Source organism: Amborella trichopoda, chromosome 1, assembly GCF_054954075.1.
Source record: "Amborella trichopoda isolate Santa Cruz 75 chromosome 1, AtrichopodaSantaCruz75HAP2 v2.0, whole genome shotgun sequence".
NCBI classification, from domain to species: Eukaryota; Viridiplantae; Streptophyta; class Magnoliopsida; order Amborellales; family Amborellaceae; genus Amborella; species Amborella trichopoda.
The window spans coordinates 32,810,980-32,838,573 of NC_142336.1; the positions used below are offsets into that span (position 1 = coordinate 32,810,980).

Sequence of the window (27,594 nt, forward strand, 5' to 3'; positions counted from 1 at the left end):
AGCACTTCGAAGGGGCAAGAGGACAAGATGAACTACTCTCTCTCTCAAATGTAAAAGAAGTTTTTAAAGCTTGAAATGAAAGCATCATCTCACAACAAAGAGGATTCATCATTGTGATTTAAGAATCTAAAACAATAGGACATCATAAATATAAGATTTTAAATGAAATATATATTCTCACAACCAAGAGGGATGGCTTACACAATAGGACTTAATAAAACAATGGGTAACTCTAGACTATGCCTAGTTCAAATTAAGAATCTATTAGAACTTTGGACTATGCGAAAAAGGAATTGGATTTTACCATCATGAAACTTATGATTATTAAGTAATGGCAACTTGGGACAATGGCAATCTGTAAATTGGTATCATCTATAAATGAAAGTAGATCCCACAAACATGGAACCCAAGATTTTAATGTACAACCTTCAACCATGGTTGATGGGAGCAAGGATCTATTTCGAGATGGAACTGGATTTCACTGATGGATGGAACACGGTCCCCTTTTTATGGGAGCGAGATCTCAAAATCAAAAAACCGGGGTCCCTACAAGATCCCTTGCAGGAACTGTGGGATCAAGGTTCTGGAGCAGGATTGCACCCAACCCACAAGGTTCCCTTAACTATGATCTGAACCCTAATTGAACAGCAGACCCCACCCCCACCCAAAAAAGAAAAAGACTTGTAATGAAAAGAAATCCATCCAATCCAGATCATATGATTCACAATCAGACTTCACAATCACATCATGATCCCTTGAAATGCTTCTAAATAGCATACAACTCATGTACTTTATGATTCAAAGATCAGATTTATCATGATCTGGATCTGCAAAGATCATTCCTAGAGCAGCATACAACACAATGTGGGTATTAAAATAAACAAGCCATTGGATACCTTTTACTCCAACAATAAAATACAGTGTCCATATGAGCCTAGTTGACAGAGCACACACGTAACCAAAAAAATTTAGCTCGCAATAGTGACAAGAAGCATGCCACTCAAGTATTTAAACCACCCAATATGACAGCATGGCTTTGAAAATGACCAAGCCAATGGTCATCAAGCAGTGGTGAATCAGGACCCAATTTGATCCGCACATGAACCCCACCACCTAGTTTCTACAATAAATGTATTTGTTATGTCAACAGTTATATGCTATGAGGGAAAAAGACAAAATGACAAGCCAGTATGTAACAACTGATCAACATCTGGCCAAGTTTTGGTTATTGGATACATTTGTAATCTTGTTACAAAGATTCTTCTGTTTGGGTACGGCACTGTTGTCATACAATTTTTAACAAACATAATGACACCAATTCTTCTACTCGTTTGCAAAGGCCTGAATATATCATTGATATAAACCAGTGTTTTAAAATGCGGCCGCATCAGGCGCAGCGCATCGCACTTTCCCGCATATGCGGTTTGGAGAGATGCGCCTGCATCAGAGTCGCATCCCTCCGCATCAGAACCGCATCCCGCATCGACTGCATCAGCCGCATAATCTGTCCGCTATTTTTTTCAAAACTGTACCCCCCGGGCAGGGGCAATAAGGCCATTTTGACCTTTGAAAATGGTGGGAAGGGTTTGGAGGGGTATTAAACCACCCAAACAACATTTTTCAGCTACATCCGTGGCTTTTATTGGATCAATTGAATCAAAAAAGACAATAGGCAGAAATTTTATTTGTTGAAGTTCTTTGATTTGTAATACAAGATAATACAAACTAAAAGTCAATGAAGATTAAAAGTTTCAAATCAAAGAACTTCCCATTATTTTCCAAATAAAATTCCTAACTTTAAAGAGTTTCATGGACTAATACAGTAAAGTTACAAATCCATGAGTTTATAAAATTTATAGATCTTCATAAATGCTCTAATATCGTAAAGTTGCAACATTTTTATAAATTTATAAAGTTCATAAAAAGTATACAAATCGAGTTGACGAACTTCATGGACTCTTTTCAAGATTAAAGAGTTTATAAAATTTGTAACTTTAAAGTTTTTGGTTGCAGATTTGTGCTTATGATTGTTGATTGTTGAATGTTTTATGAAGCTAATTTCAAGTTTCTAATTTCTATTAGGGGATAGTGGATACAGAATCTCCGACAGCTAATACTTTCGGAGTTAATGAATAATCTAAATACCTACTATCACATATATCACCTCCATATTTTTTTCTATGCATTAACCTATTTTTTTATATTTTTTAAAAAAAATTTATATTTATTGACTGCATCGCCATGATGCACCCGCATCCGTCCCGCATCGAGCCGCATCGACCCCCCCAACGCTTATGGCCATATTTAGTGCCAGTTTGGATGTACCCAAAATTGCAATATTTTTGGATTGCAATTCAAAAATCTTGTGAAACAGATTTGAACTGTTTGGACAACCTCAAGATTTTATTAAATTTTTAGATTGAAATAAAAAATACTGCAGTGTCAAGGCAAAAGTTACCGTAAAAAAAATTTCAAGTCAGAATTGAATTTTTTTTATGAAAGTGCAGCTCTCTCAGCCCCATGCAAACCTCAACCAATGACCCAACAACTCTGTGCAACCTCAAAAACCCCAAATCTACTCTCTCTCTAGATAAACAGAGCATTTTCTTTTTCTATCTCTAAAAAAACCAGAGAAGCTCAAGCCCCATCCATGGCAGCCCTAAGCGGCATCTTTGTAAAGCCAAGACCCTTTCCCTCTCTACAAAAGGCGAGCCTTTTCTCTTATACCACACCTATGGGAAGCCCCTTCTCATGAATAAGGAGAAGCTCGGGTTGCAAAAAACCAAAAAAGCTCAAGCCCCATCCATGTCAGCCCTAGGCAGCGTCTTTGTAAAGCCAAGGCCTTTCTCTCTCTACAAAAGGCGAGCCTTTTCTCTCATACCACACCCATGGGAAACCCCTTCTCTTCATGAATAAGGAGAAGCTTGGGTTGCAAGTTTGCTTCTTGTATGGAAGAAAAGTTTTTTTATTGCGGCGAGAGATACATGAAAACCTTTTGGATTGGCAAGAGAATTTTGGAAGGGTTAGAATGAGACTTTGCTTTTAGTATGTTAACTCCATCCAAACAGTCAGAAGATGGCAATGTTTCTTAATTAAGGATGAAAAACTTACGATTTTTTTCAATGTGAAGGTTTTTTTATTTGACATCCAAACTTGCCCTTATTGTTTTGACCAGGCAGATGTCAGCTTTGAAATATATGTGTCATATTATGATGACAACAAAAGCACACAATTGGTTTTCTTCCTTATAAACATCTTTTTCCTTGTGATTTCTTTATCATGAAATGAGATGTCAGAAAATTGAGCTTTTTGCCTCTTTATTTATCATATTAACTATATATCCATGACGATTTCGGAATGTTTCCAAATTAGCAAATCCAATTTTTGATGGGATGGGAAATCCAACTTCCCAAACCAATGTCGACCCGTACACTCATATGCATGTCTTGGCCATAGTCTATGATACTTTACATATTCAAGCAAGCTTCCTTACTTCACATATTCAAGCAAGCTTCCCTAGTAATAATAATTTACAACATTTCATGGTTGCAATTTTTTTTATTAATATAGTTTTGCTCTCACCTCCATATGTTTAAATGCTAACCAAATTCTCAGCCTTATATGTCTCATGGCATTCCAGTCTCTTCAGGTTTAAGTTTTCACATTCATTTAAATATATATAGCAGGAGATAGAACAAAAATACATGTGCATAAATGTGAATTTCCATGTAGCAGGAGAAGAGAAAACATCACTTACTTTGTCATAAAGGCCAATTTCTTGACATTGGCGCGCAGCTTCAAGCAAGAACTGCTGGCGTTCTCTACTATCGTTCATAAATCTTGTTAATTCACCCTCTTCTCCAGCGCCACGTGGCCCAAGCATGAGGGCAATACCACCATCCTGAAGCAAAAGCTCTGTAAGGAGTTGTCTCAACATCAGGCTTCGCTGTCTTTGTTGATCAATGTTACTGCGCCCAACCCATGATAAGTATCCACCTCCCATCGCAGCAGCAGCCTGTGCATAATATTCCAATGCAAGTGAAAGATTGTCCTGGCGCAAGTACATGGAACCAAACTGCCTAATTATGCTGGTGGCCTCTGCAAAGGCATCCATAATTCCAAGCTTATGTCGAGTCCCTGAACTTTCAGAAAGTATCCCCTGGTCAGCCAACACAATGGCAATGTGAACAGAATCCAAGCTGTAGCCTTCATTACTAGGTTCCTTTGATAAGTATTGAACGGCTGGCAATAGTTGAATGCTTAAGAGTAATACATAAGGGTAGACCAAAGGGTCTTTGCCATTCTTAGTGTAGTATGATGCCTCAAACTTGTTCAAATAGCCCTGCAGATCATCCAAATTGTATGGAACCACACCCTCATTATGAACAGCAGAAGAGGATCTGCCTTCAACATCACGAACTGCTGAGAGTTTGAACCACAAGAAGTCCTCTATAGTATTGAAAAGTGATGGATGGTCCCTAAGGATCCTATCAATCTGACGGCGACTACCGGATGTAATGGCATAAAGGAGTAACTTTTTCTTGTCATACCCACCTCGCCCAGATCGGTCAGGCATTCTCAACATTTTATCACATTCATCAGAAGCAGCAGCAGCAGTTTCAGCTGACACCATACCTCCAGTCAAGATCCATTCCGCAAGCTGTCGAACAAGAAACACGTAAGATTGGGGGGGAGGAAGCGAACTTGTTTAGATTTTCAGGGACAAATTTCAAGGGTTCGCCTTTACTTCAAGGGACAGGAAGGAAAAAGAATGATTACGTGGTAAACATACACTAATCAAAAATAGTGTACCTGTGGAGCAAACTGGTGGGAGACTCTGGAAGTTTGAGCAATACTCCTCGCCTCATCGTAATAACCAGTTCTCAAGCAGAAATAAACCTATAGATGTACAGTACAGCATCAAAATATGCATATGCATTCTCTTTTACAATAAAAAAACATATATGTTTGAAAGTGATATTCAGTATTGCATGTTTTAAGTTTCAGACTCAGCTTGGGATTCACCAGGGTCCTGGCTGAATCAGACCAGTTCGACTCAGTCAAATCTCATTAAGACTCAACCAAGTCACAAGGTAAAAAACAATAAGAAGCCGGAAAACTGCGGGACTCTGGAAAACCATGAGACGCACTAGGGTCTCAGGACAAGCCGACCCGGGTGAGTCCGAATCAACTTGCAAGTTTTATGACTCAACTTGCAAGTTTTATGGCATTGGATAAAGGTGTAATGACAAGAATAACAGTGTTAAGACAAAAATTCATAAAATTCAAGATGGACAAGAACCCCACTTAGAAAAGCTGAAATGAAGACATGAAAGGGGAAGGAAGAAGTACGGGAAGAGACATCAAAGATTGCTTATTCTGAACATGACAATCATAAACCCAAATAACAAACTCATTTTAAGAAATCAAAGTGAAAAATGCTCATGTACTCTTGAAATAACACCCAGGTCAACCGCAGTTAACGAACTCACAGAATCCTACAACTACAAGTGACAATAGCATAGTTCAGAATAAAATTGGCAACTAACAGAGCCAGGTAAGTAGCATATGGTTTCAAGGTGCATAATGAAGAATAACCGTGGGTTTAATAAAACTAGATCTTCTCACAGTACAGCGAAATAGCAAATCCAGGGCTACAATGTACAAGGGGTGACTTTCCTTACTCTATATATGTTTTTTAACACAAAACATATCCCACTTGGTAGGAAGCTTTTGAATTTTCTAGGCATAGAGCTTCCATTTCAGGAAGAAAGGGCAGTTGATGAACCTCAAAGCAAGTTTTAACACAAGCCACGTACTTCCATAATGCTTTTTTTGGGTAAGTGTATTTCAAATTTTCAATAAAGCTTGCAAATTAATCTCTAGCCTTTTTCTTTATTCATATGTAAAAATAAATAAATTAGAGCCAATAATGAATATCAAGTTTCCCAATGAACTAAATTTCTGTTGCAACACATTCGAAAACAGATATCTGAAATTCTGAACCTAGGGTACAATGACATAACTTGTAAGTTTATATCTACTTCTATATTATCGATTTCAATTTTTTCCATTGAAGCAAAATGAGACTGTTTTGACCAAATTGACATCAAGCAGATGGGACAAATAGGCATCAAACAGAGAGATCAAATAGGTATCAGGCAGGTGGGCCATATAGGGTATCCATAGATGTAGAAATCGAAGAAAATCAGCTTCCAATTCTTTCAATTTTTGAATAGGTAACTTCGTTTGGGCAATTAAGAAACAGATACAAACCTAAAACCTACAATAGCAGAGGCAGCTTCCTAACATTGTTTCAAGGACAAGGAAGATTACTACAGAATTACAAAAATAGGTGGCCTAGTTGTATACGGAAGTAAACCTTTTTTCTTATCAGTTGATAAGCATAAACAATAACACAGATATGAGTATTTCTTACTATTCATAGTCTATGGGAATTTTCATCCCAGCTGATGAGAATTTTGCTTTCCAGAAATGGGACATCATGAATAAGAATTCCAGGTAAGCATCAGTAAAATGACATAAATTCCTAGAGTTCACTTTCACAATTGAGACAAGCTAAAAAAATCACTTGAAAGACCTGCATTATATGCATTTAAGTCATAGTGTATGTCAATAACAGGACACTTCTAATAATGATGAACCACTAAAGAATTGTGTGTGGATAAAGTCACACATATCATGGAACCATCCTGTAGCTTGGACCCATAAGGATATGTACCATCGATTAAATGGTCAGCAAGATTAGAAGTGGGAAAAGAGAGAGAGATACACCCGCCACCACTACCACCGCCATCGTCACCACACTACCACTGCCTTCACCACAAGTGTCCCTCCTTCCTCCCTCCCTTCCTCCCTCACTCTCTCTAATAATCAGCAGCTCTCTCTCTCTCTCTAATATCATAATTGGCAGGGAGTCCACAAGGCTACAACAATATATAGTGGTCGAAGGAAAGCACATGATATAAGCCCATGGAAAGAAGCACATGCATCAAATTTCCTAAAGGTCTAAAGTTTAATCTAAAATTAAATCCTAAGCCTGAGGGAATATTCTTCTGCTTTACATTTGAGGGCACCTCAAGCCACATTCCAGTACATATTACAAAACGGTTCAAGTACTCAAAATCTTGTGAAAATTACTTAAAAGAGAAAGACAAGAGAACATAAACTTGAATATCAAATGAGAAACACTGTCGGACCACAATGCCTTGTAGATTTTATTCTTAAAGGAATTCCAGTTACTATTGCATCTAAGGATAGTAAAATCAAAGCTTCTCAACACCTATCAAATCCAAAACTCCTTTTCTTGTAAATTGGATGGAATGGACATAGGACAAACATAGGATATCCAATCATATTTTGTACATGGTCATTTAACACTACAAATATCAAAGGATAGTTTTTCTAACAAGAAGAAATAAAAATCAAGGCCATAAAGAGGTCAGATATTTATAAACAAAAGAATGTCGATAGGGTTGAGAATTTACCTGGCTTGGATCCGAAACCCAAATTTTGTACTCTATCCGAATCCGGGTATGGATCCAACATTTGGATCCAACGGGTTGGATCCGGATCCAAAATTTGGATCTAAATAGGAATTCAAATTAGATCTGGGTACAAGTAGATCCGATCTGAATTCGATATAATTATTAAAATATTATATATCATTTTATGTATATATATATATATATAATATATTATATAGTATTTTTTTGTTATACATTATTTTATATTTTTATAGATATAAGATAACATATAAAATAATATTTTTGGATCCGATCGGGTCGGGATCCAGTTCCCCTGTATACTTTTGGGATCCGGATCCAGATTTGAATATTCTAGATCCTATCCAGTCCAGATCCCATGTATACTTTTCGGATCCAAACCATTCTTAGCCCTAAATGTCAACGTTCCATCCAAGAGTTCAATTTTCTAAAAAACATTTATGTCATGATTCTACGCTGATGCTGAATAGATATCCATGTCATGATAACATAAAATTTCTGATTATGTCTAGATAAGATGGCTTAAAAAACACTTTTCGGACAGTTTACACAATTTTGAAAAATTCCATATACATGGCTAAAATGTCATGATTATGCATTGATGCTGAACAGATATCCATGTCATGATAACATAAAATTTGCGATTATGTCCGGGTAAGATGGCTCAAAAAAACGTTTCAGACAGTTTTACATGATTTTGAAAACTTCATATACATGGATAAAAGACATAAGGATCATGAAATATGAGTAATGCCACTAAACAGGCTATAGAGACCAAAAAAAAGGAAAATTGGGGAACTAGTTTATAGATACCGAATAAGGTAATACAAATTCAGAAGTTTGCAATAACCATGCATAAAAGAAAGGGAAGAACCTGTTGCCAAGTTGTATCAATTGGAGGGTGCCTGCGTGTATCACCTGCATCAAAATCTAGTACTCCATAATCCCTTAAGCGAATCTGGAACAATAAAATAAAATATAAAAGAAAGGAACCTCAATATCAGAAGAGAAATGGTCAGCAAAGAGAAATTTCTACTTAGAACAAAACCAATAGAAGGATAGCAAACAAACCCGTAGAAATGCTCTGATTCTTTGCAAATTCCCAACAGCTCCACCAAGAGATGCCTAAAAATTGCCACAAAACAATAAGCCAAATATAATAGCTAGTTTGTTGAGAAACCTACGATATTAAAAAAATAAAGACATGGAGAACAAAATTAATTGTGAAAGACATCAGAGCTTAATGAAGGGCCTACCAAATACCAAGACAAGTTATGCACTATTATTCTAAACCTAAAAAAAAGCATCCTCACTAATAAATCCGGTTAGCATAAAACTGGGTGCGGCTTCGGTTTTCTTTTTTTTCTGATAAGCATCGTACTAATCTTGATGTCCAAGTGACATGACGAAAATCCTATTGAACAGTTATAAGGTCATGTGACAACACCAAACAGTTGCTGAAGAAATAACTAAGACAACAATGGCTGAAGAACAACAATGGCTGAAGAAACAACCAAGCCATGAACATTAGAAAAATTTGAAAACAGCGAAGATCTTTTGCATTTCATATAGCCAAGTGAATATCCTGAAAATATCAGAAATTTATTCATAATTTCACAAGCATATAAATGTTATTTTTAAGAGAAACAATGCGAGGTTATAAGCAACTGCAATGACTAGTTGTGACAATGTTATAAACCACTTTCCCATAATCAAAGAATACGAATGTCAAGGTGTAGAAAATATCCGAGGAAGGGTACACATATTTCATAGAACCAAATTTAATTAAAATATATCCAAACATATGCTAACAAGAATTATCTTTTCAACTATCCCATCACTAAATAGATGATGGTCATAAGGCCTCATGGCTGGCATTCTCTTAGCACAAATGTTCTCAACTTCTTATGGCTTTTTACTATTGATTTTCTCAATATTCAGAAAGAAGGGATGATTCTCGACACCAGCGAAACCTAAGATGCCCAAATACAGGTACAGATACAGAAACGGCTATAGAGAATGAGATATGACTCAGCATATCAAAATCCAAGATACAAGTAGGAGTATCCTATGTAAGACGTGTATATAATACAAGTGTGTGTGTGTGTGCGCGTATAGAATTTGAGCTAGGTGGGCGAAGTGGAGATGTGCATCCAGAGTTTTATGTGATCGTCCTGTACCAATGAAACTAAAGAGGAAGTTCCATATGCCAACTGTAAGATCAACCATGCTTTATGGAACAAAATGTGGAGCGGCCAAGAAACAACACATCTATATGATAAGTGTAGCTAAGATGAAGATGTTGAAATTGACGAGTGGCATGACTAGAAAGGATAGAATTCGAAATGAGTACATCCGAGGGAACTTAACGGTGGCTCAACAGACGATAAGATGAGGGAAAGTAGACCTAGGTGCGCTAGCCAAGTGCAACGTAGACTTAATACAGCACCAGTTACGAGAAGCGATTTGGTTCAAGTTAAAGGCTCTAAATGGGAAAGGAGAAGGCCCAAAGAACATGGATGGAAGAAGTGAGAAGAGATCTAGTAATTTATGGTCTAACTGAGGGTATGGCCCTTGATAGAGCAGTATGGTGGAATAGGATTCATGTAGACAACCCCAAACAGTTGGGATAAGGTTCAGATGATGATGCATATATATATATATATATATATATATATATATATATATATGCATCACAAACAGGTGCATGCGGGCACAAACTGAGATATATACCCTATCATAATGCATGATAGTATATTTTTGTCATATTATAATTTTTATAGTTATTCATTCTATGCTAACAAGTATCATGGGAGTGTACGGCATCAATATCACTATTCACACCATATACACTTCCACCCTAAGCATAGACAGTTATCCGTGCATCATAGAGCAAAACACAATTTTTAATCACTTTCTTGAAGGAGTTTTTTCTAGAAGATTTTGACGAAGTTCTCTGCTCATATATTCCCATTCAAGAAAAACTGATAAAATTCATTGCTACTTCCTCATGTCCCTGATAACAATTGTTATTGGTTTCCCTCCCAACCATTGTATCAAAATTATCCACACGTTTATCAGCAAATGGTATAGTTTGGCTGCTGGAACTTCTATTTATCTATCTATCCTTAAGACGCTAATTTCAACAAAAGCCACAAAATACTAGAAAAAACGACTGACTTGAATAAGTGGTTAGTGAACCTACACCATAATTCAGGTAGACTATTCTAAAAACCAGTGATTTCTGATCCAGATCGCCGATCCGGATGGGAATCAATTAGGACCAAGCTGTTTCCAGGATGGCATGGGTCCCGGCCAAGTTCGCCCCTAAAATCCCCCCATATATATACTTTTACTTTTCGTTGAAACTTATTTAATATTTTCTTAAGTTCCCTCTATATCCCCACCTTATAAACCCCTATTTTAATTTTAATTTTATATCATTTATTTTTTAATATTTTTCCAAATCACCGATCCAGACCCAATCCGGATCGCCAATCTAGAAAGCTGACACAAATCTATGAGTGACGATCCATCCCCACCAATCCGGGTTTTGAAACACAAGGTAAAATATCAAATTCTTCAAAGTTAAGACTATGACTAACTTGGTCAGTAGTCTCAAAAATAAGTTTACTTTTGCCTCTTCGGCAGGGCCCATTTCAAGGACTAAGAAAGAAAGGCAGTAATTCAGAGCTCAAGGAGGAACCATTTCGTTCCTGAGGTGAGTTTAAAGGTTTGATTCCCAATCTCTTCACCTACAAATCAGGGGGTGGGGTCTGGGGATAATTGTAAGCACTTGTATTGGTTTTATCTTCTATGAGTAGGTCAAATTTCAGGAAGGGACTCGGTTTAGGGTGGTTGCAGATGATTCCAAGACTAAGCAAGACCAGCCTCTAACCCAGATACAATGCTAAATTATTGGTTTGAAAAGAAAGGGATTTTGGTTTTCCTTTGGCCTAGGAGGAACCTTGAGGAATGGCGATTCTATAGTTTGGTCAATTGTTATTATGTCATTAGTCTAGGGTCAACCTAAGGGATTTAGTAGGTAGGCAACCGATGTTGAGGAAATGGAATGGTAGGCTATCGATCAAACACCATCATTGTCTGCAGAGCGTATGAACCACAGGAACTCACCTACGGCCTCATTTGAAATGCTGCAGCAACTCCTAGACCCTTTGTTTTTTGAGAGGTTAGCATGCCTCAACATGTCCTACACTCCTACTCTAGTAGAATCCAAGGCAATGAGTTTTCGACACATTAAAGAAAGGGGAGAAAATGAGCCCTGAAATATACAATCCTATCATACTCAAAACCACAATCACATGATGATCATCACCTAGGCCAAATTGTCTCCCTGGAGGAGCTTCATCACCTAAGCCCAATCATAAAGCAAAGAATGACTTTGATAACAAAGGGATGAGTCAGATGAAATCCATCAACAAAAAAACTCCTAATCAACAAAACAGTCATGATGAAATCCATCATAGACAACAAACTATAACAGACATGCCGGTCAATGGGAATCAAGCTCATGTGAAGACAAGTTGAACAGAAGTAATCGAACAGCTTGAAAGATTTGGTGCATTTCCAAGATAATTAACAGAAAGCCTTTCCAAGATAATTAACATAAAGCACATGTAAAAATAGATAAGAATATCAATTATCAGAAGAAAAAATTTAAAAAAAGACAAGAAAGAACCATGAGAACATTAAAGGATACCTCAATAAACATAAGGAATAAACAAATGCATCGCCTATCGTTTGACTAGAACTGAGCCAGATAACCAATGAGGAGAACAGATAAGAATGTAAAGAAGCAGAATCAACTGAAACATACAATGGCCTAATGGAAGATGGATGCTGATTGGAAATCAAGAAGAGGTCAGGTCATAACGATTTTTGGCAACAATTACATTATTTAAATACTAAAGAGTATTATGGAAACCGATAAAACTACAACTGAAAATTTGGGAAGTAAAACCCAAATTTTAATAATAATAATAATAATAATAATAACAACAATAATGCAACTCACTGGCAAAAAGAAGTTCAAAGATTGCCTAGCAAGGACTGTCATGCCTAGCAACGTTCCCTAGCAAAAGCCACTGGAAGGTAAATCTCATCAAGGCCAACTAGATGATACTAATGCCCAAACCACCCAAAGCAACCCCCTCCCACCCCTCCCCCTCCTTTTTCTTCCTCTCCCCCCAACCCAACATGAGCACACAAGAGGCTCCCCTGACAAGTAATGTTAGCCTCAGCTACAGAAGCAAACATCATCCATTACATGTGTAAGATTTTTGTCTCCATAAAAGCTCATGACATTGGGCAAAATATTCAATCAATATCAACGTGCTGATCTTGCCATGTGAGGGCAGAGCAAACTCCAGGAAACACATAATATATAACCAAATTTAGTGGGTCAAAGCCACTTTTTGCTGAAGATTCCATATTTCTGAAGGAAACAAAAAAATTACGAAATTCTTGTTTGAATAGCAGGATAACTAGCTTTTTTAAATAGGTGACAGGTCTTTGCTAGGTCTCTTCCCTAACAACTACAAAAAGAACTTTAGAATTCACATTCTTAACAAGGATTTGTATTTTCATAAACCCAAATGTCAAGTTTACACTGGTTAAGACCGATATGATCTATGTTTGTCAACATAGAGCAATTTCAAGTGAATATCCAGCAAGAACACATATTCAGCAAGAACACATAAGAAGAGGCTGACAAACTCTCGATTCATTCCAGAGTTTGTTTAATTTAATAAAACAAGCATGTGAATGCATAGGTAAAATATATATAATATATAGCAATCCAACGAGCCACACAAATCCTGATCCAAGAATAATTTGGACATATTTTTGAAACTAAGATTTATGTATCTCACTTGTTGGTCCTATCACAAGAAAAACTTTCATCATCATTATCATCATCAAAGCTTTTTGCCAATTAATTGGGGTGGGCTACACGAATCATGGTCCGCCATTCCGCTCTATGAAGGGCCATACCCTCAGTGAGGCCATAAGTCCCCATATCTTTTCTCACTAATTCCAACTATGTCCTTTTGGGTCTACTCCTTGTCCTTTTTTAGCCTTCCACTTGAATTTAACTCGCACCTCCTAACAGGTGTTGTACTAGGTTTGAGCTGCACAAGGCCAGACCACGTAAGTCTACTTTCGCTCATCTCATTGCCTATTGGTGCCACACCTAAATTCTCCTGAATGTATTCAATTTTATCCCTTCTTGCCTTGTCACTCATCTATCTCAACATCCTCATCTCAGCTACACTCAATCTATGGATATGTTGTTTCTTGATTGCCCAACAGTCCACCCCATATGTAAAGTTGGCCTCACAGCTGTCCTATAAAACTTGCCCTTCAACTTCATTGGTATGTTGCGATCACATAAAACTCTAGTTGCACATTTCCTCCTCGCCCACTCAGCTCTAATTTTATGTGCACGACATCTTTTTCAATCTATCTATTTTCCTCGATCACCAACCTAAGTTATCGAAAGTACACTTTTTTTGGTATTTATTGGCTGTCAAGCTTAACTACTTCCTCGTCTCTACTCCTATTATTATTAAACTTGCATTCCATATAATTGTCTTAATCCAACTAATTTTAAAAACTTCAGATTCTAGAGCATCTTCCAAAGTTCTAACTTTGTGTTGACACGTTTCGGGTCTCGTCGATCAAAACTATGTCGTCCGCAAAAAACATAAACCACAGTACACTGAATCACTAATTTTGGAAGCCACCTCAACCAAAGCAATCACTAACAAACAAAAATATACAAATAGCAAAATTAGATTTCAAAACATAAAAATAGGAAGAAAAATATTCTTGAAGGTTTCTTCAAAGAGAAGAAAAAGAACAAAAAATAGATCAAGGCATGACAAAATCCACAAATTTGATTCTTGCATTAATGATAGAAATCCAAAGTTCACTTCCATAAGAAACTGATCATGTGTGGTAACGCTCAAAACAGATCTCAAGAACAAAGACATTAATTGTTTTTATAAATAGCATGAACTAATGAAACCTAACTACGATAACAAGAACTCTCCAACATCTAATGAACAATAAATTAATGAAAAAAATCTCTTCAGAATGCACAAAGAAAAAGCAAGCCGATTATAACAATGCAAATTTATATAGCAAGAGAAAGGGCTCACTGTGAACCTCGGATTCAATTATTATAGAAAAAAAGAAGATAGAAGAAATTCGGTAGAAAACCATGATAATATTTTTCTTAGGTAGGGAAGCACACAGATACCCCGATGATAATGATGATCACAATAGCTTTATTATAAATAAAGGATAGACAAAAAGAAACAGGAGTAGATAGATTTGAATAACTGACGATGTAAGAGGCAAACAATTAATCGATATTCAATATAACAATAGCTTTATGACAAATAAAGGATAGACAAAAAGAAACAGGAGTAGATAGATTTGAATAACTGATGATGTAAGAGGCAAACAGCTAATCGATCTTCGATCACATCAGAATAAAGGATAAGCAACATCAACAGCATTGGAATGTGACAAGAAAGGCCACCAAGCATACATTTGGAACAGAAATAGAAAAGAAATATATAAATCCAATATCAATGCAGAACAAGAATGGGTCAGTAGGGGGAAAAATTTGAGTTTCTACATCCATATATGACTGGTTACATAAGTAGGTTCATGAGATTGGTGCACTCCTATCTAACAAAGACAGTCAAGAGAACAATGGTTTCATTTCAAGATAACTTTAAACCTCAACTTTATCAACCAAAATAAATATAGAAATAAAGAACATATTACACCGACATATTCTATGAATATAGATTTATATAATCAGTTACCTGCGCAGGATGGCTTTGAATGGTCTCCAAGATATATTTCTCATGTCCCCATTCAAGATGGTGCCTGGCTCCTAGAACCAAGGCCATTTTCCTCGAGACATTTCTTGTATTTACTGAATCTTCACCTATCATAGTCTGAACCAACTAGTTAAGCACAATGCTCCCCCACCAAACCTATTAAATCGATCCAAAACGGCTTCTAGAAGAGCCAATTGTGAAGGCAAGATGCATGACAGAAAATTTATAGAAATCAAGAGGTTACCTGTAACAGGTGCCATATCTTCTGCATGCTAACTGACTTCATTCCAGAACTTTCCAGGCCCAACCCCTGATAAGCATCCCTAAATGCTGCAGCAGGCTGAAGAGGAAAGCTCAATTAAAATCACTTGAACCATTCGGGTGTTATTAAGCAATGTGGAGCATGATGATAACATGTCACAAAATTTGACATTAAAAACCAATTACCCAAACTAAAACATTCCAACAAAAGGCAAAGAATAAACCAAAATGCAGATATAACCAAGTACCGTAAAGTTGACACCATACATTAACTCCCAAAATGATGTTGCTGAACATGGAAATATCACTATAGAAAATCATCAAACAAAATGTAACAATGTTCAACATGTCAAATGGAAAGGGACTCGCTAAAACAGAAGGAAATAATGTCTTACATTAAAAGGTAAGCCACGCTCTCTTGAAACGTTCAGATTCCTCACAACTTCAGCATAGGCCGATGCCTTCTTTTCAAGAATAGGTTTGTTAGAAAGAGGCGCAAGCTGCATACCAGATGAACTAGCAGAAACCTGTGGACTTGAAGCAGCTGATGAAATCAAACCAACTTGGGGGGTACTTATTGATGGAACAGCACTGTTGGTTCTAGGTAGAGTAGAAAGACAGCTTAGACTTTGTAAAAAATCGCGCTTTTCCTTTTGCCAGTCATCCTGTTGCATGTCAAAACTATTAAAGATCTGCAAGCCTAGTGAAAGAAAAAAGAAAAGCATCGAAGTATCTTACTAGAAATGAGTTCTCAATGAAGGAAGTAGCACATATGGGCAAGGCAGAGTCGTAGACACATCCGCAAAAGGACAGTGACAAGGCAACAAGTCATGTAAAACATGTCTCAGAACAATGGATTTGCAAGGTAGAGGGAGAAGGGGTCACAATACAGGCAAGTCACAAGAAGAACATCTCAATGAAGAAAGCAATTAGGCATAGATTGAATCAATCCCAAGGTGCCCACCTCAAAATAAATACGAGGATAGAATCAATATTTTCTTGAAAGATTCAATATCTCTTGTACATTACCATCCCCATTATAGCCCCTATGATGTGTTGTGTCATCGTATATATACAACAAGATAGACTTGCATATACCAATTGAAGGTAAGCATGGCATGACCATGAAGGTACCAACCGCAGAGCTTTTAATGCTGATCATTCCATGTAACTTGACCTATGCTAACCCTTTTTTGTTATCTGTAAAAGAGGGGCAAGCACTGGGGAATACCCATAACAAATTGTTTCTAGAAAAAAGTGGACCTTGAATAAATAATGTCTGACAACAAAATTGGCCAGAGTTATTCTCTTCTTTATTTTCATGCAAGGAATCATGACTTATTTTTTACCCAGCAGTCATTTTTTTAGTTTCAAAAAATAAAATGACTGCCAGGTAAATTGCTGTAATAACAAAAGTTATTCTTTTCTTTCTGTTCATCAAATTCTGTCATGAGATCCAAACTTAAAATAATAGCATTTCGTGAACATAAAATGAAGAACAAGTTTAGTCAATGCAGCAATATAAAGGCAGGTATTAATGTGGGAGTGAGATTCAGTGTGTCAATACAGAGGCACATGTGAGATGCACTAAGGCAAATAGTAGAAGCCATGAAGCATCATATCGAAATTCTAGCCTTCAGTTTCTGCCAGTAACTTTCCATACAGAAATAGAACCAACTCCTGAGAGCTGATGACAAGGGTACTTTACCTACATTTTATCAGGTCCGGAGACATGCTCACTCAGTTCATCGACATTACTTTCTTTAAAAGGTAGGCTGCCTATTCTAGATATTCCCATTTCCAGTAAGATCATAGGTTCAATTCAGTTTAGTATAAGGTGATTTCCTAACCAATCCCACGTAAATCATAAATTCATTATTTTAAACATTTAGTCCTATTAATAGTTTACCAACGTCACATTTTAATTCATAAACTGTTATTAACATAAAATTAATAAGCACTATCACACTATTGCTATTCCAGTGAGTTCCGCATGCTTGATTATATTTAGAAGACCACTACAATTCATGTGCAGGCACAAGACTGAAAAACACAATCAGGGTAACTAAAGAATGACTAGCAACTGATTTCAAGAACAGTTTGTAGGCAATTTGCATGCCACTAGTTGAAATGGCTTTGCAGGATTTGCATTTCCAATTTGAGTTTAAAACATCCATGCAAGTCAGAAACAAGGAAGCAATGAAAAATAATTTACAGAAGGAAAAAGAATGAATATCAGATAGGAAAAGGATAATGACAAAGCATTTTCGAAAGTGTAAATATAAAAAAAGCTACACACGCCCTAAGAAGCAAATTAAAGGTAAAACCAGCACTTTAAAAACCAGCGAGCCTGCTTGGAACAAATAGCTGACCTGTCCAGGTCCAAGACCCTCCAGCCATCCCCAGTCCCCACCAGTTGTTTTTCTTTTTTTAAAAAAAAAAATTCAATAGGGAAAAAACCTAGAAAACCAGCAAACAAGCTAGGGCAGTACCTAGCTGGCTCAAAACTGGTGCATAACTGATCCAACCCACTGGATCTGATTTTAAAACACTGGTAACACCATTTACTAGTCCAATTGGCAAAGAAAAACAATTAGGAGACACCAACCTCCAAAACTTGCATCATATAGTCATCAAAGCTTCTTAGGTTATCCTTTTGTGCTTCCTGTACAGCTGACACCATGGCCATTTCATGAACCTGAAATGCAAATTGATGTAGAAATATATAAAGTAAAGTCTATTTCCCCAGAGCCAAAGCAACCAATAACAATAACATCTTCATAAACTCTAAACCACCATCCTCGACAACAAAACAAGTAGCAGTACAGCACAATAAAAGCTGCATTGGGAGCCATTGACTTAGAATAAAGAAAGATTTCCGACTACATCTACATTGAAGTTTAGAAATTTAAACCATTTCCTCGTATTCTTAAAACTAACCTGTTGCAAATATTCCTCAACACTAGTTGCCTCCACAGGAAAAATGTCTTCAAAGGTTGTCTGCCAATGTAAGGAATTGAAAGAAGTGAAGGAATAGATAAGGCTAACTAAGTTTTGAAAGGTAGAAATGAACAATATTACATGCACAAATGTCAAAGTCCTACTTTAACAATGCTGTGATAAAAGCTTCAGATATTTCCAAATTATAAGCACACCAAAAATAAATGTCGCAGAACGGGCAAATATATATAGCATAATTATGTGTTCCTTCAACAGTGAGTAGTTGAAAACTTTTTTATTATTATCGGTGGCAGCAGAAACCAAACTCAGTAAGGGAATGCAAGATGGTCCCTGAATGGTAAATACAAATCCAGCCACAAAGCTATTTACAGAAATCTTCAGTGTTTAACAATATCAAAGAGACAAAAAATCAGCTCCTAAAAAGGAAATTTGTAAAACTTGAAATTACATAAGACCAATGAGTATCAAAAATGAGATTCCTCCTCAATGAAGAATCAAATCATCACGAAGCCAAAGTTATCAGCTAGTGAAGGATCAAACCATCTATAAGGTTTTTGAGAAGGAACAAGTTGATGATTTCTCCCAAGTGAATAGAAATCGTTTGATAATGCCAATTCCAAACCAAAAAAGATCTTCTCCTTATTGCTCCAGCACCCAAGAAGAAATCATTGCAAATTATACTGTTATGAGGACAGGAATAAAATCTATAAGGTTGTGAATTAAACAAACCACAACATATGGGACTACAGCAAGGAGAACCCCTTGAAACCTACCAGGGTAAAGGTACAAAAGAATATTTTTGTTTCCTAATCAAACTTTACAATGAGACCTTGAAGCATCATCAACTACGAATTCGGAAGGTAATGTCTATCTGGCTCTAATACCATGTCAAATCTCAGGAAGAAAAGATGAGATGAACTTGTGTTCTATTTTCTATTAACACCAATTACAATAGACAGAGAGCAATACATAGTACGTAGCTAAGAGGCAAAAGATGTGAGTAGCCCCTACACAAAACAAGACGACAAATATTTAATCAGACAAAACAAGAAAGGTAAAACAAGTTCATATATATATATATATAGAGTGTGGTTTGTATAGAGCCGTGGCTCTAAAGAATCAAATTAGAGCCCACCTTCAAATAATGTCAAGAAATATGGTTTGTTTTCTGATAGCCTTAAATTATATTTTTATCTTTAGTGTAGATCGAGTGGATCTATGAAAACTTAAAAATCATGAAAATTGACGGTCGAAAAATACGTTACGAGATGCACTATTTTTAAAACTTGAATTCCATTTTTTTCTCATGTCCATGCATCTTGGTGTCGACATGATAAATTTAAGGATATTTGGGCAACAAAACAACTTTTTATAGTAAAATGTTTTAGGTGGGCTCTAATATGATTCTTTAGAGCTCGGCTCCATATAAACTTTTTCCAAATATATATATATATATATATATATATATATATATATATATATATATATATATATATATATATATATATATATATTCAATTACTAATTAACCCAGCTACACCCATTTACTCATTAAAGATTCCATCAAAATTTAGTCCAGAGCATTTCATAAGCAGGTTCTCAATATTTTCGTTGTTAGTTAGGTGATGGGAAACACCAAACTACATTCAAGCATTAGTCCCAAAATCCTAACTCAAACACCATACCTATTTGGCACTCAAGGAACCATGAACCTTTTATTGCTACTTAACATCATTCCTGAACCTGATCCTGCCCCTGCCCCTCCCCCACAACCACAACATGCCCCCCCCCCCCCGCCGCCCCCCCCCCCCCCCCCCCCCTCCCCTCCTCCCTCCCTCCCTCCCTTCCTCCCTCCTCCTCCTCTTTCTCTCTTTTCCTCATCCCTATAAAATCAAATCCTAAGTTCGATGATGGACAGAAAATCCAATTGAATTGCTTTTAATAATTCGTAAAGATTCCACTCCAGAAATTAGTATACATCATTAATCATCTCTAAAGCAAAGGTTTCACAAACATATAGGAAGAGTTTAAATTTCACTTCTAATCAGATGTCAATAAATTCAAGATAAACATCAAAAAACGAAAAAAAATTCAAATCAGATGTTCATCAGAAGTTTTCAAAACATTAAGCAAGAACTGTAGAAACAAGTGCAATGCACGACTAATGATCTATTTTGATTCTTTATCATAATCATATCCCCACCGTATAATTTTGCATGTACTTGGGAGCCCTTTGGGGAATAAGGATTATTTCTTTCCCTGCCCTCATTTTCTTTGAATAGCGTTGTCTGGTAAAGAATTTGAATACACACAAAAAGGAAATGCTGAAACCTCTTCTTGAAGAAACAAATGAATATTTAGAATTGTATTTTTTTTCAGTAAGTATGTTTAGAACTGTATTTAGTAGGAGCTTAGTGCATAATGAAATTAAATAGAGACCTTCAGTTCAAAAGACTTCAAATCACGAGCCAATTGCTCTGCATTGATCCCTTCACGTGCTAACAGCCTAATATAATGAAAGACACATAAGTGATTAGTCAACTTTTTAACAGCTGCTGAGAAAGACATGTTCACACAAGGTAGGTAAAAAAAGAGTAAATTAAACTAAAACAGTGGCAATTTTGATCCTCTGAGGACGATCACAAATAAACTGATAAAAAGACACAAGTTTTGTAAACATTATCAAGTTACAAAAGACGAAGACAAATAAGTATGCATATACCAACATAGTGGAAGAAAGTATCACATTTGACAAAATGCATATCAGGAAATAAAAGACAGGTGGGAAGCAAACTTGAAACATTAAGCATTATGCACACCAGGAAATAAAGACAGGAGCTAAACAAACTTGAAGCATGAAGCATTAACGATAAACAAATTACTAAAGTGTTGGTATATTTGGATGCTAGTATACACATCAGAAATCAAAACCACCAAAGCAGAGACTAAAACCAGATCTACAGAGCTGATAAGCTACTGCACTATTTTATTTACAAGTAATAGAGCATGAAAACAGAGAATATTTAAGAACATTGTTGGTAATACAAAAGGGAGTAATCCCACATTCAAAAACTAAAAACAAATACAAAAGGGAGCGATCCCAATAACACCAGTCTGACAAGTTTGCACCATCCACTTAGCCCATCAGCCTGTCATTACACATTAAAAACTTCCAAATTCTAATACGTGATTAAAATCAAGATCTCCATCTACTAAAGAAATGACTAGACACCAAAGAAGATTACTAGAATATCTTATCCAACCCAGAAGTGGACTGTATAGAGCTCAGTAATCAGGTAAAGAACATCAACAAAACTGAGAAGTCCAACAGGCCAGATTAGCACTCAATCAATGCATCATCTTCTTTAAACATACTCCCACAACCAGATGCCCTGGGTAGACAACAGAGTGGGCATCGGAATTCAGTTTCTCACTTTATCAAAATAAATATATAAATATGTTCAGTTTTGAACACTCTGGAATTGGCAGCAACCAAGACTAAACATGCCTTATCTTGGACATGAAAATTCCAAAGACCATATCCTATCTAAAACTAAAAAGTATGGAATCAATATTTTCTTTCTTATCGACTAAATGACTGTCGACCACCCTTCAACCCCAAACCAATGTTTAAAAAAATGGATCGGTAACCCCGAACATCCATCCAAAAAACAGGTGACGGATTGGCAGTCCGGATCGGTGAATCATTCAGATCCAGCCTTAGGAAAATATTTAAAAATCACTAAAAATTGTTATAAATGATGATTTCTAGATTTTCAAGAAAAATTGGGGGTAACGCATTATGAATTTTCATTATCTTGCAAGAATATGTGAATATTGAGATATTGTTTCTTGTTTGAATGTCTCTTACCCATTGAATATTTTAGGGTTTTCAAACTCTTAATTCCTATTAAAGATAACTCCTCTTTAAAAAAAGTAGATTTGACAATTGAACAGCAGCGCACCTCTCGCCAAGGAACAATGGTGGTCTATAAAGAAGGCCTCCTTGCATCGAGGAAGACAAAATACCCATTTTTCAATATTATTGATTTTCTATTTTCAAGTTAAATGAGGAATGAGACACTTTCTTAATATTTTGAATTTTAATTATGGATTTTCATAATAAAAATATTTAGGTCACTGTAAAATAACGAGTTCAAACTTTTTTCAATTACAAATTTATTTTATTAAATATCCTTAATAGAGTGCTCATAAGGTTTCATAGAAGTTTTTTCTTTTTTAATTTCTAACTTTTTATTTTCAAGTAGACACCTTTCCCATTTTCTATTTTTTCATTATAGATTTTTACAGTTTAAAAACAATGTATGCCAAAAGCTATATATGTCATTGGGGTATTTGTGGTATGAATGATGAGAAAGAAAAACCACATTTTTTTTCTTGAAAAGGGAAAGCATGGGGAAAGCAATGTGTGAGAGTGACGATGATATGATAATATACGACTATATATTAATTAGGTAAATAGAAAAGGGGAAATTTTGAAAAAACCACATTTCTCTTGAAAGTTAAAACAATGGGAAAGTGATTATTTCTTCATTCCATATGTTTTTTTTTTAATGATGTTCATCCTATACTAACCTAATTGAAAAAGATAAGTGAGTGTGCAGCAAAAGAATAAAAAATCTCACGTCCTTGCGAGATAATAAGATTCATATATCAATATGTGCATCAAAAAACATGAAATCATACTTTTTTCAATTGGGTCAATAGGAAGAGAGGGACCAAGTAAGTATGTACAAGAGATGGAGAAGAAAAAACATTAGGTGTTCCTTTTGTTGGAGAGAGAGAGAGAGAGAGAGAGAGAGAGAGAGAGGATTTGAACCACGAGGCAGGTGGTATATCAAACAGCATATAAACTAAAATCGAATAGCCATTTGAACAAACTATGGACCTAGTAGTCTTTTGTTAAGGAACTCACTTAAATGATAATATATAATTAGGGAACCAGCACAGTCCCCACCAATATTCGATGTGAATCGGCATTTTTTTAAAACCCTGCTCCTAACAAATAAATTTGGACTTCCACATCCATCCTATAAAAACAAATGCAATTAATACTTTCTACCTGAACATTACAAGTGATTGTTGGGACAATGATCACATCAGAACATCACTTTTCCATTCCATTTTTCATCTTGATTTCAACATGACAATCACAGATTCTAGAAACATCTTCTAAACCTAGAATAAGTTCAGGAATTAGACTCTCCCAAATAGTAGCCCATCAAATAACACGAATCTGCAATTCTTAAAGAAGATCTAATCCTAGTCAAACAACAACAAAAACACCATACAGGTCAATTCTCCAAACCCCACAACTTGAAAAGGATATCTTCTATCAATTAACATAAACAAGACAGAAAAACTCAAAAAAAGCCCTCACAGTTGACCAACTACAACGAAGGGGAATTCCCATTCCAATCGTTGTGTTATGTGTCTTTGCGAAGAAGAGAGAAACTCCCACCTTTTTATCCATTGCAACCTTGCCCTCAACCTTTAGAGTCAACTTCTCCATCTTTTCGGCCTCACCTGGGTTACTCCTGCTTCCCTACCGGCCCTCCATAATTTCTCGATGGAGTCTCCATGGCCAAAGGTGGGCAGCAGATTTTTATGGAAGGCCTCCATAGTAGCAACAATTTGGGTCATCTAGACTGAAAGAAACTCAAGGATCTTCCGAGGTGTCAAGAGCGACGCTTCAGCCCTATTCCACAAAATTACCTCTTACATCATTTTCTAGGCTTCCAACCACAAGGCTTTCACTGGCATTTCGGCTTCATCATTCCTACAAAATTGGGAAAATGTTCTTCATTTCCACTGCCCTCGAGTCTCACGAGCTAACAACTGGTCTCCTACCCCCGCAGGCCTCACTAAACTCAACTTTGACGAGTGTTCCCTAAGAAACCTGGACCAGCAAGAGCGGTGGGTCTTCAAAGACCACCACGGCAACATCTAGGCCTCTTTTTCCAAGTATATTGGCCATCCCAGCTTGCCGAGTCTGTGGCTCTCCTCTCAAGTCTCAAAATGTTAGACCCCACACGGGGACTACCACTGATCATCGAAGGACATGCCAAAAACATTATCACTTGGGCTGCTGGAAATGCCCCCCTTCCTGCTACCTTGCTTCGATTTATGACGATATTATGCACATTTACAGGCAGTGATTCAAAAAGTGGACTGCCCAGCGCCTAGGCGGTTCGAAAGGCCTGGGTGCATCGCCTAGGCCTAGGCGGCCAATCTGGGCGGTCGACCCTAGGCGGTATGGAACCCGCCTAGGCAGCCGCCCAGGGGCAGAAATAAGTTTCGGTGGGGACAATTTTGATTACTTTTTTTTTGTATTAAAGAGCCAACAATTAGTGTTTTAGGTTCATTTGAAACCTAAAACTTATTGGAGCCAATTTTAGAGAGAGAAAGCTCCCAAAAAACTAGTTTTTGGTGAATTTTTTAGGATTGAAGGATTTGTCAAAGTTAACAAAAATTGATTAAAACATCACCCATTGATCTTAGATTTACTTTTTGTTGTTTTGCAAAGTTATTAGAGGGTTTCTTAGAAAAGTTTGAGTATTTAGAAGCATCTTTGAGATGGAAGTTTGAAGATTGAGCAATCAAACTCAAAGTAAGCGATTTTTTTTTATTGCTTTAGTAAATTGCATTATTTTTTAGATGTCTTCTTCGAGATCTAATAGAAGTGGAGATCCCGGTTGGAAATATGGCTGTAACCCAGATCCTAATGATAAAAATTGCATAAGATGCAAGTTTTGTGATAAGGATACAAAAGGGGGCATAAACAGGGTCAACAACATCTAGCCGGTAACAAGGGGGATGTTGCCCCATGTAAAATGACTCCTGATGCTGTTAAAGAGAAAATAAACAATTTTTTTAACATAGTAAACAAGAAAAAAGATGAGAGATTTGCCTCTACAATAGATATTAGGTCTAGGGTTCGGGGTCAATTATGATGATAATGATAGTGATGAGGAAAGCATTGGGGAGGGATGTCAACAAGTTGAACAATCCATTATTATGGGGAAGGGAAAGGGAGTTGTAATTCCTTCTGGTTCTGAGACTAAGAAGCCTCGTGTACGAGGCCCTATGATAGTTTTTTACTTCGGCCTAACCCTGAGGTTGCAGGAGAGAAAACAAAGAAGTAAACGACCATTGAAAATAGAATCAAGAAGGAAGAGAGAGATAGAGCTGCGTATTATCTTGCTACATGGTTTTATGAGGCGGGCATTCCTTTTTCAATACCACTCGCTCAAGCAGCTTCTGTGCTGGGATGAAGCCCCCAACCCCATATGAGCTTTCAGAGCTTTTTTTAAAAAAGGCAGTGAGTGTCACGATGGAAGCTATAGAACTTAAGAAGGATGCATGGGTTCAGTATGGGGTTTCTATTATGACTGATGCTTGAAGTGATAGGACGAAAATAAGTCAGATGAATTTGTTGTAAATTGTCCTATAAGGACTTTTTTTGAGGTCTATTGATGCCTCTGATCATATCCATGATGCCCATTACATATTTCAAGTGATAAAAAAGGGAATCAAGGAGGTTGGGGAGCATCTTGTTGCACAGGTTGTCACAGACAATGCTGCTCCTAATGTTGCTGCATCTAATTTGTTGCGCATAGCTTATCCTGGAATCTTTTGGACACCATGCGCAGCACATTGCATAGATCTCATGCTTGAGGCTCTTGGCGGTTTAACTGAGATATCAGGTGCAATGAAGAAGGCCAAGTTAGATACAGATTTCATTTATAGCCACCATCTCACCCTCAGCATGATGCGTACCTTTACAAAGAAGAAAGAATTTGTGAGACCTGGGGTCACAAGATTTGCGACCTGGTACTTATGCCTAGATAGCATACATTCAAGGAGAATGCGGTTGAGGTAAATGTTTACCTCGAATGACTGGAGAGCATGCAAGTGGTCTAAGGATCAAGTTGGGAAGAAGGTGAGAGATATTATCCTTTAGGCTTTTTGACGATGGGTGAAGGGCGCTCTTAAGGTATTTTTTCCTCTTATCAAAGTCCTTCACATGGTTGATAGTGACAAGCCTTCTACGGGCTACATAAATGATGCTATGGAGAAATACAAAAGAGAGATAGCCCAAAATTTAAATGATGACGAAACCCGCTACAAGCCTATTTGGGAGATTATTGATGAGAAGCGGGATAGACAACTACATCGGCCATTGCATGCAGCTGGTTATTATTTGAACCCAGCTTTTTTTTATATTGACAAGGATATACAAACAAATGACACAGTTATGAATGGATTTAATGAGTGTATAGTTGTGCTAGTCCCTGATCCTGATATACAGGATATTATATGCGCTGATGAGCTGATAAATTACAAGTGCTAATTAAAGCCTTTTGGGAGTCCAATGGCGATGAGGCAAAGGACCAAAATTAATCTAGGTATTAATAATATTCTTAAGTTCATCAAGTTCAAGTAATCAAGTAATTCTATTATTTGTTTATGATTTTTTTTCTATATCTTTGCAGCCCATTGGTGGAGCCATGGGTGAAGTTCTCCAAATATACAAAAGTTGGTCATCCGGATATTAAACCTAACCACTTCTTCATCCGGTTGTGAGCGCAATTGGAGTACTTTTGAAGGGATAAGGCCGTAACTAAGGGTAATTTGTATAATTTTATAAATAATACATGAACCATAGATATTAGATTTTAATTAGTTCCATTTGATTTTGTTAGATTCATACAAAGAAAAGGAACAGGCTTGAATAAAATAGGCTCAATGACCTAGTCTACGTCAAGTACAATCAATTCTTGAAGGACAAGTTTGCTAAAAGAGATCAGAGAGACCCCATCAGATCAAAAAATATGGACCATGCTATGAAGTGGTTAGTTGATGATGATGAGGTCGAGGGGCATGAAGGATTGACATGGGATATGGTTATGGATGCTTCAGGGACATCAGCTGACCCTCCTAGGGAC

The 27,594-nt window shown here is 36.7% G+C and overlaps 1 protein-coding gene across 1 annotated transcript in view; it reads right to left on the bottom strand.

The window, feature by feature from the left end:
• Positions 1-27,594, bottom strand: part of LOC18428340 (Nucleoporin interacting component (Nup93/Nic96-like) family protein) — a 57,719-nt gene that overhangs the window by 25,378 nt on the left and 4,747 nt on the right. Inside the window, exons 3-12 of the mRNA XM_006837375.4 lie at positions 21,065-21,131; positions 18,605-18,664; positions 18,273-18,362; positions 16,060-16,329; positions 15,648-15,743; positions 15,386-15,520; positions 8,598-8,651; positions 8,401-8,484; positions 4,813-4,899; positions 3,758-4,660 (exon numbers count right to left, since the gene is read on the bottom strand). Of these exons, the coding sequence (XP_006837438.2) occupies positions 3,758-4,660; positions 4,813-4,899; positions 8,401-8,484; positions 8,598-8,651; positions 15,386-15,520; positions 15,648-15,743; positions 16,060-16,329; positions 18,273-18,362; positions 18,605-18,664; positions 21,065-21,131 (1,846 nt within the window). The remainder of the gene's footprint in view (positions 1-3,757; positions 4,661-4,812; positions 4,900-8,400; positions 8,485-8,597; positions 8,652-15,385; positions 15,521-15,647; positions 15,744-16,059; positions 16,330-18,272; positions 18,363-18,604; positions 18,665-21,064; positions 21,132-27,594) is intronic.